The 20,225-nt window shown below is 42.8% G+C and overlaps 1 protein-coding gene across 5 annotated transcripts; it reads right to left on the bottom strand.

The window, feature by feature from the left end:
- Nucleotides 1–1,507: 1,507 nt before the first annotated feature.
- Nucleotides 1,508–18,723, bottom strand: tie1 (tyrosine kinase with immunoglobulin-like and EGF-like domains 1). Of its 5 annotated transcripts, XM_034583247.1 has the most exons (25): nt 18,514–18,723; nt 17,753–18,349; nt 17,345–17,687; nt 17,131–17,241; nt 16,888–17,043; nt 15,514–15,645; nt 13,590–13,730; nt 13,330–13,458; nt 12,717–12,862; nt 11,362–11,506; nt 11,105–11,263; nt 10,202–10,342; nt 8,896–9,198; nt 7,759–8,049; nt 6,538–6,731; nt 6,307–6,453; nt 6,137–6,200; nt 5,908–6,018; nt 4,594–4,784; nt 4,235–4,348; nt 3,891–3,994; nt 2,922–2,962; nt 2,351–2,447; nt 2,162–2,261; nt 1,508–1,846 (listed from the first exon to the last, which is right to left on the bottom strand). In XM_034583247.1, exons 3-25 carry the CDS (start codon nt 17,619–17,621, stop codon nt 1,775–1,777), a joined length of 3,366 nt encoding a protein of 1,121 aa, XP_034439138.1. In that variant the 5' UTR covers nt 17,622–17,687; nt 17,753–18,349; nt 18,514–18,723; the 3' UTR covers nt 1,508–1,774. The 5 variants fall into 5 exon arrangements, with proteins under 5 accessions (XP_034439138.1, XP_034439136.1, XP_034439137.1 ...); XM_034583245.1 differs by lacking the exon at nt 17,753–18,349 and having other exon boundaries at nt 17,345–17,641; XM_034583246.1 differs by lacking the exon at nt 17,753–18,349 and having other exon boundaries at nt 3,891–3,961; nt 17,345–17,641.
- Between the last annotated feature and the right edge of the window lie 1,502 nt (nt 18,724–20,225).

Below are 20,225 nucleotides of genomic sequence, written 5' to 3'. Positions count from 1 at the left end.
TTTTTTCACCACATTCACAGGGCGACAACAAAACATTAGAGTCACTGCCAGAGTCCCTGTCATCGGTGAAAACAATAACATCCAACTATCAGATGATGCCTGTTGTTATTTGGCTTCACTATACAGATAAAGTTGAATTGAAATGAAACCGAACTACTTGTGGTGATGAGTCCAGTCACCACACAAGAGCTTTATTCAAGAAACCACTTAATGAAAACATACTGTACATTCATATGTGCTGGATACATGCCACAGTTAGGTTGCATAGTGTTAAAGTTAAACTATAATGGTGCTACACCTTCATTAGCAGTACTTTCCAAACAACGGCTCTTTTGGTGAAGCTTTGGATGCAACACAATCACACATGGTTGCATTTATATCGGTCTGTAACTCTGTATATATATGTATAATACAAACAGTAGTAGTTACATTCACTTGGCAGTGATGAGGCTGGATTTAAGTGCTACATTAAATGTCTTTTGTCCTTCGTCCAGTCTGAGAACTTGAATGTTTATCATGAAAAAAAGTATTTCTCCATTCAGAGCAGAGGGGGGGGGGGACGTCCGGCCTTATGCAGAATAGTTTGATCCGATTTGCAGAGGCAGTTCATGAATAAAAACAAAAAAGAAGCAACTCAGAAAAACCAAAAGAAATTCCTATGATAGCAAATAATTATTTTTGCGTTAAAAAGGAGAAAACAAAAGGAAACTTAACAGGGTTGTCACTTCTGGCTGATCGCCGCAACCCACGTAGTTTTTATGTTTCGTCGCTGACAAGCATCGTGACCGTTATCAAGAAAAGAAAAGTAGACGTGGAATGTTCTCCAAGAGGTTATTTTCTTGTTTGAGGTAAAAGAAAAGGGAGAGTGCCTTCTTTTCAGTGTTGAAAAAGGCGAATCTCAAGCGTCATAAAAGCTCGAAACCTGCAGCTAAACTGGTTGAGTTAGAAAAGATGAATGCACTGGGATAGAGTTAATGGTCTTTGGCAGAGACAGAGACAGAGACAGAGACAATGTTATGTAGGAAAGTTTGATGGTGAGCGATCGCAGCTACGAGGCTGAAACCTCTGTCAATTAGTCTCGAAAAATTGTCCCACATCAGAAACACTGAAGGAAACTGAGAGAAATCTCTAGTTTAACTCTACGACCTGACATGGTCATCATCACTACCATCTGACATCAGACGCCTTCCCAAAGAGAGGCAGTTCTAGTCGTCACATTAGAGGTTAGGATGATATAAGTATTTCAAAAATTTAGTACAGCCCTCGAAGGATGTTACAGAAATTGAAATGGCCCTTGATAGAAAGTAAAAGTTCCCCCACCCCTGATTTAAAGCACTGGAGAGAAAATAAAGCGTCGACACCCCACAGGCCCTGGTGGTGTTTTCAACAAGTCACGGAGCTCCTTGATTTTGCCACTTTTTCCACACTCAGAGAAAAGGGTGCAGCATCGTCGCCTTTGTTACAGTAAGATGAACAATGCTGTGTCTTTTCTCTGAGAATGGTTTGCAATGGCAGTGTCAATATTTCCCAAAAGGTTCGCAATCTCTCCATCCAAATCCCAGCGGTACTCCACTCTTCCTTATGCCTCTTGACTTCTCCACGTTCCTCACAGTGTCCTTTCACAGTCCTCCATCTATAGCTGGGTGGTTTTGAAAGAGCGCCTGGTCCTCCTGTCTCGGCGTTGAGCACCGGGGAGGTGGCTGTAGCGCGGCGACCATCCTCGGGACTTCCTCTTGGAGCTGCGTGGCGTGCTAGGGCCTGGGGGGGCTGGTGGTCAGGCCTCCTCGGCTGTGGCGTCGATCCCGGCGTAGGTGAAGTTCTCAAAGAGAGCCATGTTCACGTAAGCCTGGAAGATGGAGGGGAAGCTTTTCATTCTGGGTTCTTTAAATGAATGAAAGCGTGAGGACGTGCATCACAGGGATATTATGTCTCTATGTGTCGCACAACATTTTAACATCAAATTAGAAATAAACCTTCCCTTTAGCCTCCTAGATGTAATTTAAGGGAAAAGAACGGTGAAGGAAACAAAAAGTCTCAACAATAAAACTGTGCTAGTAGCAATGGGGGCGACCATCTTGGAATAAAGTTGTCCCGAAAGGCAACAACAGGACGTTTTGTCATTCCTCCACGTCGGCCGACACAGTGCGAAAGCAGCCATTACCTTCCTGGCTTCCTGCATCCTGTTGAGCTGCACGGAGATCTGGGAGAAGGGGGGTCTCTCATAAGGCCGATCCCTCCAGCACTGCCTCATCAGCTCGTAGCTGCACGGAGACACACACGGATGAAGTGTGAGGTGAGAAGGAATAAAGACGAACAGAAACAGCTCATCAGCAGCCGAGTGAACACTTACATCTCGTCGTCACAGTTCTTGGGTTTCTCCATCCTGTATCCTTGTGGCAGCTTTTCATAAAGCTCGGCACATGTCATCCCACAGTAAGGTGTGCCACCTGACATACACAGGGGGGGGGGGGAGTAAAAAGAGATGGTGGAAGATGAATTGTGGGTAAAGTGCGATGCCATTAAAAGCAGAGGAAGATAATCCACATGACCATTTTTAACAGTGTCTTTAATGATGTATTGTTTTTTTAAATAATGCACATTTATGATTAAATCTGCAGTTTCAAGTCTGGATATTCTCAACAGTACGTTTCAAAATAAAGAAATATTGCAATTAAGATTATCAATCATGATTGTGTCTTAAATTGATTCTGATATGACTTTTTGGGAAGATGTCCCCACCTTCAGAATAAAGTATTGATAAGGACATACAACTTAACAAGTAAATAACACGAAACAAGACCCAAGTTTTAAATATGTGTGTTTGGTTGTGACTTGCTGTGTTTTTACCTTTTATATCACTTTCTGCACATGTAAACAAGGAGAAGTTTCTGCCTTGACAAAGGTTTAGACAATAAACTTACCTAAGCTTACGATTTCCCAGAGGAGGACACCGAAAGACCACCTGGGAGAGGAATGTCAGTCAATTAGTCAGAACACAGAGAGAAACATTTGTAAAATATAAGAATTTCATTATTTGATAATAAAAATGTCTCAAAGTCACCTGGAACTGGGACTTTTGTGATCAAATTAAAAGTTAAAACTAATCCACATATTCAGTAAACAATCAAATATCTAGAATTTGGTTTCTAGGTAATAAACGGAGCTGAAAATTCTGCTTTTGCATTTAAAATATCCTCATTTGAAAGCTTAGAAAATTAAATTAGTATTCACAGGAATGCTTTCAATACTTTACTCTATTGGTTAAAATGCAGATCTTTCTCATCATTATAGTATTGAACCTGATGAGGAACCTTGAGTGTCTCCACAAGAATATCTTCCCTGCGTCTTTCCTTCATTCTGATCTACTTCATTAATCACTTAAACATGTCAGAATGCCGTGTGGCAGAGCAGAGAAGTGCAGTTTGTGTTTTCTGTTTTTCTCTTTGTTTATCCCCTATCACACTCTTCTCTTATAACATCTTTATAAATCTCTCCGGCTCCACAGGCAGCCTCCACACTCCATCCGTTAGCTGTCCCCTGCTGTGTATAAATAGGCCCCAGTTGACAGAACCAACGTCTCAGTCCGTCTGCTAAGTTCAACCCGAGGCTTCCTGGTTGTGCTTATCAGTTACACAGCACACGATTATCACTCTGCCACTGACAGAGGGATGATTTGTTGTTTTCTGTGGCCGGCTGTGTGGAGCACACAATCAAAACTTCACGGCCGGGTGACATTATTTACATTTTTAAAGTTAATTTAAAAGCTAAAGAGGAAATAAAAGGGAAGGATCATAGAGTATTGAGTTATTATGTGATTATCGGGATCCTGAAAACTCAACTTCCTGCAACAAGTGCAGCAGTGACATGTTTATTTGGAGTCTGAAACTCACACGTCGCTCTTGGTCGTGTAGACGCTGTAGTTCAGGGACTCGATGGCCATCCAGCGCACAGGCAGCCTCCCCTGAAAGACAAACACCACCTCCATCATTTCCTCCTGTTGTATAATGACACACAGCATCGGAAATAAACGATCAAAATAATATACAAATAGAAAAAATACAGATGTTTTTATATTTTGTCTTGTTGTTCCTTGTTTTTCTAGGACATGTGGAAATGTCAAAATGCAGTGAGAAGGTAATACACTGCTAAATTACTAATAACTCTCAAAAAACATGTGCCCTCTGCTGGCTGAAACCAAATCACATTTCTAAAAACATTTCCAGAAATCTCTCACCATTGTCTTCTTGACGTAAACCTCTTCACCGCGGGACAGACCGAAGTCGGCGATCTTCGCCACCAGGTTGTCCCCAACGAGAACGTTCCTGGCAGCCAGATCCCTGTGGATGAACTGATGCAGAGAGGACGGAGGGGAGAGGTTATTAGAAGTAAACCAACAGGCGTGATGCATGACACTTTAACACAGTTTGTTTCTGTATAATACCAATGTAGTTACTTACTGAGGGCAGCCTATAACTGTTGTGGATCTCCCACCAACCAATCTAAACCCTACCCATTAAACCAAGCCCCTCAAAAAGGCCTCTAGCAAAGTGAGGACCAGACCTAATGTCCGTACCCACACACTTGTTCTCGTACCTGTTTGTCACTCAGGTAATGCATCCCCGTGGCCACGTCCACGGCGAACTGCAGCAGCTGCTGGGAGGTGAGCGTGGAGGCCGTGCCGTGCTCTTTGGCGAACGCCGGGTCGGTCTCCAGCACTCGACTCTTCCGCAGAAAGTCGAGCAGGTTCCCGTAGGGAGCGTATTCGATGGCTATGTAGAGGTAACCTGGAGAAGACAGAGGGACAGTCAGTGTATCACTCTGATCCTTCCTGTAGTCTCAACCCTTTGTTATCCAGTGTTTGATGTGATGAAATCCCTGTAAAGTCTCATTACAGATCGCCGCTCCTGCTAATTAACATTTTATCATCTCATCTGCGTGACAATTAGAACGTCTTCGTCCTCCAGGCCTTTGTTTGTCCTGCCTGCATCGGCCCGGGAAGACACACAGCTTCTCCTCGTAGGAAGCTCGGCCTCCGACAGCTTTGTCTTCACACAGATCGACCGGAGCGTTCATGAAATCCTCACAGAGCTCGACCAGATGGCTGAAGCTGTATTACCCAGAGTTCCCACAGGTCACCAGGCAGTTGTGCTCGTTGGAAAGCTTTCATGGCGACTTCACTCAAACCAGGGAGAGGCCCAAACACAATCAGTATGTGGAAGGAAAGAAAAGCGTGGAAATGGACAAACTGGTCAAAACCTTAAAACAATTATGTTCCTTTAGAGTCACGGGAGGTTGTGTTGATCAGGACATGCTGTGTTTCCTGCAGGAACCGTTTTCCAAAATATCGTCTCTGCCAAAACTGAGACAGTAACCGATGTTTCAGAGTGTTTTATATTTGGAGTTATGAATTTGTATGTTTTCTCCTTTTAGACTATTTTTGCAGGAAGGAAAAAGACGAACGCTGCTGCATGTTATCGAACTAGAAACAGAAACCAGGAAGCTTATGGCTCCAGCTTCTTGTCCGTCACCCACAGATTCTGTAAAGTCACGTGTAGAATCTGTTTATGGAAAGATTAAATAATGAAATACTACAAGAGATGAGAAAAAGATAAAAAATGAAATAAATACAAAGTGAGAAAATGAGAAATTAAATGAGAAAAAGATAGAGATAGAATAATGAAATGCTAAAAGAGATGTGAAACGCACAAAGATAAAATAAAGATAATATATATAAAATATAATGTATAGGAGTAGGTCAAATCAGACATAAAAGCAGGTTATTAAAGGGGAAACAATTCTGAGAAAGTAAATAATTACATTAATAAATAAAATAGAACAAAATAAACATATAGAATAGAACAAACCCCAAATATTTCACATGAAATCCACTAGGTGTCGCTCACTCACCTCTGTTCTCACAGGCTCCGATCAGGTTGATGATGTTGGGATGCTGGCCTAGTTTACACAGCACCTCCAGCTCCCCCGCAAAGTCTCTGTGGTCATTCTCCGAGGCGAACTCTGCAGGAACATCAGTCACACAGCGTCACACAGCAGCTTCAGTCTGAGAATCCCACTGTTTGTGTGTGATTGGTAGTAAACACATCTGTATATGTGCATGAACGAGTCCCACATTTACCTTTCAGCATCTTGATGGCAGCGCTCATCTTGCTTCCGTCCTTTTTGATCATGGCTTTGATCACCTGGTTTAAAAGGCTGCTGTTAGCTTGAGTGTTTTGCGTAGACAATGACACACGCACAGCGGAAAACATTTCAACTTGTCAGAAAGCACATTGAGAGTTTAGGCACCTGTCCGAAGTTGCCCTCGCCGATGACGTCTTCGAACTTGATGTCCTCCCATTCCAGGATTGGGTAGGTGAGGGGCTCCGGGGTGGGCTTGGGCCTCCGCGTCAGGGTCAGAGTTCCTGAGTTGAACTGCAGAATTGTCTCCTCACCCTGGAGGAGTGAACAGTTTTAAAATCAAAAGGAAACAACTCAATGAAAAATCAATCCACAGCGTAACAACCGGTGTTTCCTCACCGATCCAGACTGGTAGGTGAAGGTGCGGCGGCGGTTGAGCAGCGTCTTGCGGATGAAGAACAGAGCGAGCAGGGCCAACAGGATGGTCACACAGGTGACGGTCACCGAGCCCACCACCGCCACCATCAGCTGGTAGTTGTCCCCCACGGCCCTCCCGGCCACACCCTGGGTGGTCGGAATTAAACTCTGAAGGCCTTTTTTTAAATCAGAGGGGAAGGAGATGATTTTCAGCAGTGGAGATAAATAGGCAGTTCAATGGGATTTATTATTATCAGGAGTAAAATGTCTGTTTCTGTGTGGGTGGTCGTGTTCAGCGCCAGCGAGGGAAAGAGCCCAGTGCTGGCTTCAAGTGCAGAAGAGTAGAGATTTTCAACTAGGAGCTATTTAAGGAAATTAAATTTACATCCAGGAAAACATGAAGTATGCCGGGAAGTTGAATTATTCCTTTTGAAAAGAAGTTCAATTCCAGTAATCCAACGATTTTGCATCTCACAGTACTGCTGCTGTCTCACTGTGCCAGAGTAAAGGCTTCCAACACGGTTACCTCACATGAATTTGAATGGCCTATGTGGAGTATTTCTGAATTCATTTTTCATGAGTGTCTATGGAGCTACTAATGTCCATCCGTCATCTCTACATCTCATCTTTTTTAAGTTCGCAGGGGAACTGGAACCAATCCCAGCTGACATTAGGCGAAGGCGGGTTCAACCTGGACATGCAGCCTATCAACATGAGCTGTGTTTCCACCGCAGGACCCGCCCCTTGATCTGGGAACCTTTGCAGGAACTTCTTGTGATTCCACTGCAACGGACCAAGGTTTAGGTTCAGAGGGAAATGTTTTTACCCCCTGGTCAGGGAGGTTGTACTTGTACCGGAACCTTTGGGGTTGGGCTTGCAACGCTAAATATACCTGATCGTTTGATTATTTGAGCTTTTTATTTTATTCTATTATAGACCTATGAGCAATTTAGAGTCTCCAAAGAGCCTAACTCCAATCTGCATGTTTTTTGATTGTGGGAGGAAGCTGTAGAACCAAGACAAAACCCACACAGAGACACGGGGGAAATGCAAATAGAAGACCAAGAACCAAGAACCACTGCATCGTGCCGTCCTACTAATGTTGATCCCTTCTGTTAGTTCAATGTGAACCCAACACTATCAACATGTCAGTAATCTGTCCGGTGAGATAATGGTGGGTGGAGCCTGTAAACTTCTACTCACCGTCCCCTTGTGTCGTCGCCTGAACAAACTTGCTCCACTCTCCGGGCACTTTGGAGAAAGCCCTCACTCGGAACTGGTAAACCGTGCTGCCGTTCAGCGCCGTCACGTCCTTGGTGGTCTTGTTCCCGTCGTCCGTGTCCACCCACGGGTGATGGCTCCCCTGGCCGAGAGGCTGGTACTCGATGATGTACTTGATGATGCCTCCGTTGGGATCTTCGGGGGGCTGCCACTTCACCTGAACGGCCGACACGGACAGAGGCAGGGCCTGGACGTTGCGTGGGGACGACGGACCTGAGACAGAGAGAAGATCATTGTGAGGCAGTGATTGTGTAAAATAAATGAAGGGCTCCAATCGAAGGCTTTTAGGCTCTGGAGAAGCTTTAGAAATCAAAGACTAGGGTTTAAAACTATTCATTACCATTCTGTTAGATGGATCTGTTTCCAACTGGCTGATCCCCATTGACTGCAAACTAACACCCGACTATCAGCTGCTGAACTTTTCCCCAATTCACAGAAAGTTTGTGGGCAGAGAGTGAGTCACTAAGAACCAACCACAGACTTATGCTGAGTTTGTAAAGTGAAGAAGCTCATTTTCTATCACTTGTAAATTATTGAAAACTTAAATGTCACTTTTAGCCTAAAACATACTATTTAGTACTTTTGCCACAAACCATTGTATTAGAGCACGACTGATTTCTTTATGAAAACTTGGTCGATATGAGACAAATTGGTTCACGTTATGAAAACTTTTATTTTTAAAACAATTCATAAAGAAATGTGCAGTTATGTTTGCATTTTACATGTAAATTACCTCCACTACAGAGGTTATGTTTTTATTTTGTCTGTCTGTCTCTTAGTTAGCAGAGTTACACAAAAAACATGGATTTATGTATTTGGTTGTGTGTTTTTTTTTACTTTAAATTATTTACAATAAAGTTGAAGGTTAAACCGTAAAATATCAATCTTCAATTTCCTTTCTCTGTCATATGGGTTTGATAACAGCATCTTAGGAATCACTGAGAACCTTTTTTTTTTTATCAATAATTTGGCTGATACATAGGTTTTGGAATTTTTTTTACGCCCTACTCCCAAATCCAGTGCAGCTGGTTTCTAACCACCAGCAGAGGCTTTAGTTACCCTGGCTGCTGATGCGGAAGCGATAGGGTTTGGACGGTGGCCCCCGGCTGCCACAGTTGATGAGGCGCACCACCACGGTGTAGTCTTGCTGGTACTCCAGGCTGTGGAACTTGGTGGAGAGCACATTGAGAAGGGTGGTCCCGTCCAGCGGCTTCTCACTGTAGGGCGGCGGCCCGAAGAGCTGCACTAAAAAGCCAGAGGCGGCGCCGGCATTAACGCCACCGCTGCCCGGCAGTCGCCAGCGCACAGTGACATTGCGGCCTTCCACCGAACTGATGTCAATCTCAGGTTGAACTGTGGGCTCTGCGGTGACAGAGAACACACAATGAGCCTCACAGCTCCTGGTTCATTGCTCCTCAGTAAGTCACTTACGTATTACGTATTTAAAATTTTAAATATGATTATTCTCTTAACATAACTTTTAAAGAGTCAAACATAAATGAAACAAAATTATTGTTCTTTTAAAAAAATTGCCTTAACTTATTTCACCGATAAGGAGCAAGAATCAGCAAGTGAGCTCACAGTTATAAAGTATTCATAATAATAATAATATAATAAAGTACTGCGGGTACTGTGATCTACCCATGACCTGCCCATGTGTTTTCTTGTCATTATGTGCAGGCCTCAGTACGATACAGGGCATTAAATGGACAAATAAACAGCATGAATAAAGTATTTTTTTGATCATTGATTTTGGATCATTTGGCTTTTTGAATTTTCTTTTCTTTTTGATCTTAATCTGCTTTCTGGTCTTTTTTAACTCTCGTTACAAGTAGTTTGTGCTTGTGAAATAGAACAATGTTCCCTTTTCAACCAATATAATTTGTTCCATATTACACATGGACCTGACCACATATTACCAAAGAGCCAATCTATCACTCTCCAAAATAGAAATTTTTCAGTTCACACCCACCGACATTCTCTCTCCCTCTGCACCACAAACATTGAGGAATCAAATATGTGGCCTCTGGCATTTAAATACAGGTTGTTATGATTTGAAGACTTGATCCCACAGGGTCTTCATTTTAATATAAGTGGCCACATATAATTTACCACCAGCAGTTTTCTATATTTGCCCCAGATTTTGCGTGATCAGGACAGATTTTGGCTCCTTGAGGCCTGGGAAACATTCTGCTCAGCAGAAATGATCAAAACCAGACATAATCAGACATAACTACAGTTGTTAAGTTCTTTGGTTAAGACCATAGACATTTGTGTCCTGGAAACACGTCCAGACAAAGATGTTTATGTACAATATTTGTGTGTTTTGTATGAATTTGACGGACCAGTTACTTGTGGGTCTTACCGGGACAGTCAGTCTCCATGATGGCCTCCGGCCCTGGTTCCCCCTCCCCTCCCTCTCCAGGACGAGTCAGCTGGACACAGACACGGTAGCGAGTCGAAGGCTCCAGGTTCATCAGTGTGATTGGTTCCTTTTCACTGTAGACTGGACAACAACTAGCTGATTACACAACATTTCACTTACAGTGATCCCTTCAAATAACATTTTATTTAAAACTTTGGCAACCTAACTGATCTCCGATGTGTTGCGAGACTCCTCCCCTCCATTTTTTTTGGTCCTTTTTTGCATCCATATTGAAAATATTGTTTGCGGTGATTTTCAGACGGACCATATGTACTTTGTGCCACAGGAGGTTGGAATAAAAATGAATTAGCCAAGAGTCTATTTCATTAAATTAAGTGTTTAACGTTGTTTATAGTCAAACTGTGTAATTGTGTAGTTAATTAATCAATTAGAATTTCAAAAATGTTATGAATCATAGTTGAATGAATATCCTCTTAGCTTATTACAGCTGAGATCACGGCGGTTGCCATAGGAATGAATAAACTGTAGGTTAACTTGCATATGGACACAGAGCTACATGGAAACGAGGCCACTTGAATTCTGTGGGATCTTTTTGTGTATATAAAAGCTGCAGTGTCTTGCAGAAGAAACATTTCTTATCCGTATGATTGATTGGTTTTGTTCTGTCTCTGCCAGCTTTTCCATTTATGATTAGTTTCACTAGGAACCCGAGCAATGATTTCTTGCACTGTTTATGTTATCACACTGTACCCTTGGCTGATCTTATGGTGTGTGGAAATTATGACTGGTTACTGCAATGTTTGGTTTTTCTGCTGCCGAGCACTGAAATGAAAGTCCAAAAAATGAATCAGACTAATTGGTCATATCGTTGCCCGTGCTCACCGATAATGGAGGACCAAGAATCTCCGTTCTCCACGGGCTTGTACAGGAGCCTGGTGGAGATAATGGGGCCGTCTCCTCTGTGGGCGTCCACTGGCATCACCACCAGCTGCTTACTGCTCTTTTCCAGCAGTTTGGGGGCAGCAATGGGCACAGGGGGCTCTGAGTGGACACAGGAAAAGATTTAAAATTTGATAGTCTCTCAGGAATAAAGTATCATCGTTTGCTAAGTATGTTCTATTCAATCTTCTCAGACAGACCTTTAATGGTGACGCTGAACTTGTGGGAGTCCTGGCCTCCATTGGTGGACACCCTGCACTCCCACATTCCTCCCTGTTGAGCGCTCAGGCGAGGGATCTCGAACAGGGCTATACTCTTGTTTGAGTCCATTATGGTGTGAGAAGCCTGGGAGTCAAACACACAAAACACAATATAGCTAAGCAACCCGCAATTAAAAACAACCATTTCTATTTCCTGCACCTATTGAACTTCATGATTTATGTGAAGAACGTCCTCACTCGGATAAATGTTTTTGTTCCTGTGGGAAATGTTTCTTTATCAGATTTCTATCAACGTTAATGTGTCACTTGAAGGCAACAAGCAGCTAACTGCTGCACTGTGCTGTGATAGAGGCTTATCTGGTCAAACCATTGTGTTGCTGACTTCCTCACAGATTAACACAACCTTGTCATCATCACATCAGACTTAAAGGCACAGTACATCTTAGCTTCAGTGTTTGGTTGATGACTCATTACATGACAATGTTGATAGAGAGTTATTCATTTTATGCAATAACTGGGTAATTAATGGAGCAATTTGTTAGTTTTTACACTTCCTGTGATGAGAAGATCAACCTCTCTCCTGTCTGTGTTCAGGTTCTAGAATCTGGAGATGATTAGCTTAGCCTAGCATAACAACTGGAAACAGCTCGCTTGCCACAAAGCTACATGATACACCTTCCTGTAAAACTGAAGCTGACAGGTTGCAAATGGCACTTTGTTGTGTAATTATGCCACAAAGCAAAGACCAAAATAACAATGTGAGCCTTAATTGGTGAAAAAAAGCACTTCAAGTGGATATTTCATGGATTGTCGCAGTTGCCCCATAACATTACATTGTAGCCACTGACGCCGTATCGCGGCTGCTGGCAGAGACGATCCACTCCACCGATTACAAAAGTTTTTGTATGTACCAGTACGTTTACAAACCCACATTTATATACGAAGGGTCCACTTTTAAAAAATATCAGAATTCCCCTTTAACTTTCTATAAAACCACAATTAGTTATCTTGATGTTTCTGTTCGAGATTAAAGATCAAAGAAATGTGTCCAGTCTTTTTGCTAAGCTAAGCTAACCATCTCCATCTTCCTGCTCCAGCTTTATAGTTGATGCAAAGACATTAGACTAGTAACAATCGTCCCATTGAACCTTCACAAAGAAAATAACACTTCCCCCCATGAAAAATATTTTTTAACTGGCATTTTAAAGCTTCATTCTAGTGTTTGAAGTTTTTTAATATTGTCTAGATCACCTTCTTGCTTATTTATGATTCAGATCCCCTGTAAGTTACAGTATCTTGGCAGGGGTTTTGTGAGTGACTGCTGGTCCTCCTACCTTGAGCACAGAGCTGTCCAACTTCCGCAGCTCGATGCCGTTGTGGCTGGGCAGCGGGTTTCCTGTGGCTGAACAATGGATCTTGGGGCTGGAGTTGAGATTCCACTCCAAGTTAGTTTCCAGGCCCAAGATCTGGGGAGCCCGGTCTGTCCAAGGAGAGAGATGCATGGAACAGACGGTGAGAAAAAGACGAGCTGGAGAGCGACAGAGACAAATTATGTGGCAGCCCAGAGAGTTATGAGAGAGGAGTGAGAGCGCGGAAACAGATTCATTGATGTCGCAGCACTGTGTGTGGTTTTTCACTGACAAATAAATCTGTCATCGTCCATATGCTACTTAACACCTCGTTCCCAATCGTAGCCCAATTTATAAAACACACGATTCATGTTTAGCTTTAACATGACTTGACTTTTTCAGGTGCAGGCACAAGAACGTTCTACCAGACAAACTGGATTTATCAGGGCTTCACTGGGGTTTTTAGCCGATACCCTGATGAAACCAGCCCGTCTGGTGAAATGTTGTGATGATGAAGAAGGTGGTGCTGTTTGATGAGGAGGAGGATGGTAATGGAAACGTGCTGTGTAGTGATGAAGATTTCTGGGACAATACCTACCAGACCTCTCACAGTTCGGTCCTCTCCACCCTCTGGGACACTGACATCCACTGAACCGGTTGCAAACTCCTCCATTCTGGCATTTACAGCTCAGCCTGCAGTCTGGTCCATACATGTCATTATGACAGGCTTCAAAAAGAGAAAGCAGAAAGCTGCACTGCATATGATCCCACATAAAAAGGTTGGACTCGTGTTATTACATCGATACGCATATAACTTTTATAAAAGGAAAAACAGGGACTAATTCATCTGATGCTTACGCTTCTCACAGCGGATGCCAAACCAGCCGCTGGCACAGGAGCAGCCGTAAGGGTCTGGTAGGCAGAACCGAAGCCCCTTGCAGTTCAGCTCGGCGCCACACGACTCCTGGCAGTTCCGACCGAACATTCCTTCTCTGCAGGCTGCAAACCATCAGAGAAAGATAAATTCACAAATGTGTTTATAGAAATTCCTCGTGTTTTGCTGTATCATGCCGCAGACCATAATCTGTAGAATCTGGCCAAAACTGAGAGATCACAGAATTTACAAAAGACTCATATATTCGTTTATTAAAGGAGACATATGATGGTTTTTCAGCTTTTCCCTCTACTCTAGTAATTTGTATGTTTTTTTTTATGGATGTACAAAGGCACCTCCAGAAGATTCGCCTCCTAAAGCTTCTGAAACGTCTCGACGAGTGTCCGATAGTGACGTCACAATGCCCCACATCTGCATAATGCTACTCTGGCATGCCCCCTAACACAGCCAGCTAAGGTGAGAGCGTAGGCCGACACTTCCTGCACACGGTTGACCAATCACCACAGAGCTGGGCCAGCTGACCAATCAGAGCAGACTGGGCTTCATCGGGAGGGAGTCCTTAAAGAGACAGGAGCTACAAGTGTTTCAGACAGAGGCTGAAAAGAGGAGCTGCAGCAATGGACAGTTTGATGAAAGTGATATTTCATGAACCAGAATATGTCTCCTGTGCACTTCACTTATAGTCTCCTTACTTTACTTTCTAGCCACACGTAAAACCCAATAGTTAACTCAGTGTTTGACTCCACTGAGCAATTGCTTCAAAACCAACCAGTCAAACCCATTGATCCATGGTCTCATTATTACCTCTGCCAAGGAACTTATGTTGTTGTCTGCATCTGTCTGTTAATCAGCAGGATTACACAAAAACTACAGGAAGGGTTACCAGGAAACTTGGTGGAAGGGTGGGTCTGGGTCTGGGTCGGGGAAAAACCCCATTACATTTTGGTGCGGATCTGAATCATAGGGTAGATCTTTTTTAACGTGCTTGTATTACTAGCAAATAAAATATGTGCATCTTTGCCATTTCTTTGCAGAAGATTAAACTTATACTGGTAAGGGGTAGCCCAGTGCTACATAGGTGCTAGGTCGAGCCAAACTGTGTCAGTTTTTACCCAGTTATTTTAGTGTGCACCGACACTATGCCCTTATTTTGCGATATCACAGTCCTGAGACGTCTCCTCGTTCAAAATGTTTCTCATCAGCACATTAAATTGCTTATCGTGAGGAGCAGGCGAACCCTGTGCTCAGCAGAAGGAATCTGAGCAGGAATGCTGCATGAATTTGAATGAGGAGCACTTGGCTCATCAAACCCAAGACGTGTCACAATGAATCGTCCACGCGGCTGAATCTGATTTGCACCTGTGTAGCAGCGCGGCTTGAAGCAGTGACGCTAATGCCACGGCGTCTGAAACAGCAGTTTTTCGCATTGGCTGCTTATTCCAGTTCAGGGAAATCACAGAAGATATGTAATTTATTTCTATTGGAAACCTGTGGTGGATTGGAGTGTCACTCCCACTTTAGTCCAAACTGAAATATTGTTCTTGAAGTTTTGTGCAGGTATTTCTGTTGCTGAGAAAAGAAATCCTGCATTTTTCCTCTAATGCCACAATAAGGTTGACAGTTGTGGTTAAATGGATAACCCATACATCATCAGGTCACAGTTGTAAGTGCAGACTTACCGAGCTGCTGCTGAGGCTGTAAAACAATGTTTTTTGTTGTCGTCAGCATTGAACTGCGCATTTAACATATAACTTTTTGTTTATCCTGACATCTTGAGAATAATGACAGATGTTGGACACACAAATCTTCTCTCTCTTACCCTCTTTTACCGTCTTTCTCTCACGCAAACTTCACGCGTGAGGATATTGCATAGAGTGCAGCACAAACCTGTCTCGCAGCGCATCCCCATGAATCCTGGGGGGCAGATACAGTCTCCGTCCATATCGTGACACTCTCCCCCGTTGAGACACTCCGGACAGGCCTTATCACAGTCAGGACCCCACCTCTTAGCGGGGCAGTCTGCAGGGAAACAGAAGTTTCTCTCCTTAGACTAAAACATGCTGTAATTTTATCTGCACTTTTTTATCTTTGCTGGACATTTGCACAGTTTATCGGAAACTGCCAGTGTTCTTGAAATCAAGCCTCAGATCATTTCTTGACGGCGTGCAGACATTCAGGGGGATTACTTCAATGCATACCATACAATTTCATATCGTACTATATTTTGGATGCTTTCCCATAGCACATGTGGTGTGTTTATGTTATAGGATCCAATTAAACAATAGAGGGTGAAGCAAGCAGATTGAAATGCACAGAAGAAAACCACTGCATCTGGTGAACACATTACTGAGATATCGGAAATAACATGAAATAAACAAAATGAACTGTAACCAGAGTTCACAGCATTAATTACCGTGTTAAAGCTCATTTCAAATTAAAAGCACAGGCTCACCATTAATTTTTTTGCTGAAATGAAAGGAACATTTCACCATTTGGCAAAGTGTGTTATGAGTTATGATTTTAGGACATTAGTATCACATGTCTCGAGTCTTCTTAATAAGCAACAGCAGCAGATTAGCTTAGTTAAACATAGAGACTAGAGTCAGGGGGAATAGCCTGGCTCTGTCAAAATAAAACTAATATTCCACAGACTGTTATGTGTGGGACTATTTCTTAGCTGGTGACAGAATCAAGTCTTAGAATTAGTTTGCACGGATTCGTTTCTTTATTCTTTATGAGGAACTAATGAATAACTGCTGTGTTGTCTTCCCTCTTCCCACGCCTCTGCTAAAAATAAAATGCATGGATGATTTTTGCTTTAACTGTCACCTCACGGCAAGACGGTTCAAATATAGGTTACTGTATGTCGGGTTCTTTCTGTGTGGAGTTCACATGCTCTCCCCGTGTTTGCGTGGACTTTCCCTTTTCCTCCCACAGTCCAACACATACAGTCTGTGGATTAGGTTGATTGGAGACTCTCAATTGGCCGTAGGTGTGACTTTGAGCATGAATGGTTGAATGATTGGTTCCAGCTCCACCCGCAGCCCTCCAAGGATTAGCGGAATGACTGGATGGATGGAAGGAGGGATTTTCACTTTGTCTTTTGTTCAAACGAATTTCCAAACTTGTATATTTGTGGTAAATTAATGAATTTAATCTGCACTTGAAAAACTGTCACAAAAAAAAAGCCTAGATACAATCTGGAGACTGGCCCTGTGTGTGTGTGTGTGTGAGTGTGTGTTTGTCCGCCCTCAGACAAACCTCTGACAATGAGCCTCATCCAGGCACCGTGCAGCGGGCTGTCCCCCACGTAGCTGGCGCTGTAGATGCCTTGATTGGCAAACGCTGCGTCCTCCACCGTCAGGACAGCGGTGCGGTTGATCATGTCGTTCCAGTGAGTCATGTAATAGTAGTTTCCTGCACATGAAGAGCATAGTTTCCAATGTGTTAAAATGTATTTGTTCACAGTCTCTTCCTTCCGGGAGTCGTACAACTGTATCTTACCGTTGTACTTCCATGTGACGTCTCTCTTTTGGGAGCTGAGCAGCTCCATGCTGAGGTTTACTGTCGCTCCTTTGTTAGCCGTCAGCGTGAGGTGGGTTGGAATGAAATTAGCTGTAAAGAAAGAAAAGGTGTTAATGAAGGAATCAGGTGGATATAATGAAAAAGGGAAAATAGAACATAAATAAACAAATGGTGGTGTGACGTCTGAACGCACCTCCCACATAGTTGTTGATCATCGTGACCGTCTCGCGCAGGGGATCTTCCTGAGTGGATTCACAGTAGAAGATACCGATGTGGTCCAGCTCACGGAACTCTCTGGCCGTGATCTCCGTGTTCCTCGGCTTGTGCACGTTAAACTTTGGCGTTTTGGGGAACTTGAGAATCTCGTTGTCTCTCTTGATGCTCATCTCAACCTGGGCAGGGCCGTTCCCTCCATTGATGCAAGAGATGGTGAAGTGGTTGACGTTGGTGAACTCCGCAGTGGAGATCATGGTCAAGTCGATCACGGCATCTGTAAAACAGGCTTTTAGCCTCTTATCCTCTTAAAACCTGGATTTAATAGGGGTTCAGATACATAAACTAGTCTCCAAGTTTCAGGAGACGAGCTCTAACTTCTTAGCTCTTGATTTTTAAATTTGATCAAATTATACTGACAGCAATAAAGTTAAAAAGATACCTCTGTAAAATGTGTTTAACTTTAATTAAGGGAGGTTTCATGACAGTGTTTTGTATAAGACTGTTTTGTCTGTTCCTAATAAATTGGAAAAATACTTTATAATGTTAAATTGGCTTCTAATCAAGGTCCCATTTGCTCCAGTATCTGGATGATGTGTAATTCTCCTCCCACTGTTTTTCAAATACAACTCAACACGTAAAGTACAAGAACAAACAACAGTAAGTAAAATCCTCTACATGGATCTGTTTCTGCCGCAGGTTCATAATCTATGATCGTATAATGTATCCATCAAAAAGTGGCTATTTCATCTGCATCATCTTCTGATATTATCTTTCCCCATTTTTCATAACTTCAGTTGTGAAAAATCCCAAAAGTAAAAGCTTCCTGGAATTCAGTTTTTTGAGTAAAAGAGTTTATCCAACATTCCCTCTCCCTGGTATTTAACCCCGGATCCAAGGAACAATGGCAGGAAACATGGATGAGCTTCTTTTTTCCCTGAGGGGTTCAGAGATTTCTCCACAATCTGAGGGTCTTAACAAACAACTTTAACAAAACATAAATCATTAAAAAAAGAGTACAACAATAAAACAGTATTGGGAAACGGTTCTTTCTTGATTTATCTATTATTAATCACATGTATTCATTAACACAAGTCTTGGGTTAGTTTAAAATCAATCCAAGCTTTGAAAAAGGAAGTCCCAACTTACTTGACACATTTATGAAGCACAAAACAAACACGTACAAAATCCTCATGATATCCACAAGCCTCACTGGCTCAGTAAATCCACTGCCAGTTCGGGTTTTAGTTTTCAGGGAGAGCTGTGCATCCAAAGCGGTGACGCTGCGTCACGACGAGCGGTGCGTCTTTTTACGCATAACTTCATCCACAGATCCAGCTCAGGTGTGGAAGTCTCTCACTCAGGTGAAGACAACAGCGGCTCCGTGTCGATTTGATTCTGAGGGTTGGAATCACAGTCCGTCGCACCGCAGGCACAGAGTGGGACTTGCGGTCAAACTCAAGCTTTCTGAGTGCGTGTGGGAAAGGAAGGAAGAGCGTCACCAGACAGCGGAGGACTGCTGGCGCTCCAGACCTCCCCGATACGATTAAAGTATTTATGAGTTTACACCGTGTCGCTTTTTGTTCTTAAACAAAACCAACTTCTCGGATTGTCTCTACATATACAATTGGATGTATAATATATATATATAACACGAGTTTTCTTCTGTTTCAGTTTATTTGTACACTAAGATAGTATTGACAATAATATTTTATTATCTTGTTGTAATAAGTCAGGACATTCAGACATTTTACAATAAGTGATATACTTTAAATTTGTATAGTTTAAACAGTGAAGGGGCCACAATTTACCCAGAGGGGCTAATTAACAGGCTCTATGATCAATGCACAATGCCTGACTCAGTAAGGTGAACATTTAAGTTGGCTGCATTCTTTGGAGGCTGCATTTGAAGACCACTGCTCTTAAGAAATCCAACCGATCTGACTGTCTCTACAATTGGTTGCATTATAGCAGTTCACTGTAATAGCAGATACATTTATAATGTTTAATCGACTATATTTTTAGTGGCCCTGAAGCTGAAGCAAGAATATTTTAGTTCTTTGCTGTAAGAAACATTTTGCATATTTTGTTGATATGCCACCAGGATTCATACAACTCTTATTTACTAAATTTTGAGAATTAAAAAACGTCACTGCTGCATGACGATGTGTGTGCAGGACTCCACCCTGAAAGCAGCCAGGATCTACACTCTGCATCACTCGCATGAGGCTGACACTGCATTTTACCGCTGCTCCTCATTTTCTACGTCCAGATACTATAGAAAACCGAAAAGCAACAGCAGCTGGTGTCATGTTTTGCCAAATGCAACAGCTTTGTTCTCTCACTTCAATGACTCGCTCCAATCCCTGCAGCTTTTATGGTCGGCCTGTGCACCCCCCCCTTCCCTCGCTGTTACAATCGGTCAGCCTCAGGAAATGATGAACAATATGCTTGTTGTGTCTGTTCTGCCATTTCTGCCCCCCCCCCCCCCCGACCATTAAAAAAAAGAGCTGCACTGTCTCACTTTGAAACGTCCAGTTGGAACCACTGCACGCGCCTTTTTCTCATTTTCTCTCGAAAGACTGTCGCACTGATTTGATGTTTTCTTTACATTTCCAATCGTTGGACAATCAACTTGAAGTCGACTCGACTTCTTATTGTTTGAGATTTCCTGTTTTTTCACTCAGGAGCTCATGTGGTTTTCTTTAGACTGAAAGGAATAATCGTTTGCTGGCTGGATAAAAAAAAAATAAAACAACCCCACAAAGAATAGAATCATATGTCGTTACGGATTCTTGATACACTTTGGTCCAATCTGAATAAGTAAACAATGTCATATCCTCACTGGTAAAACAGTGAAT

Source organism: Hippoglossus hippoglossus, chromosome 4 (genome assembly GCF_009819705.1).
Source record: "Hippoglossus hippoglossus isolate fHipHip1 chromosome 4, fHipHip1.pri, whole genome shotgun sequence".
In the NCBI taxonomy this organism is placed as follows: domain Eukaryota; kingdom Metazoa; phylum Chordata; class Actinopteri; order Pleuronectiformes; family Pleuronectidae; genus Hippoglossus; species Hippoglossus hippoglossus.
Note: the sequence above shows the minus strand (reverse complement) of the source record. Positions and strands in the feature narration are given on the sequence as shown.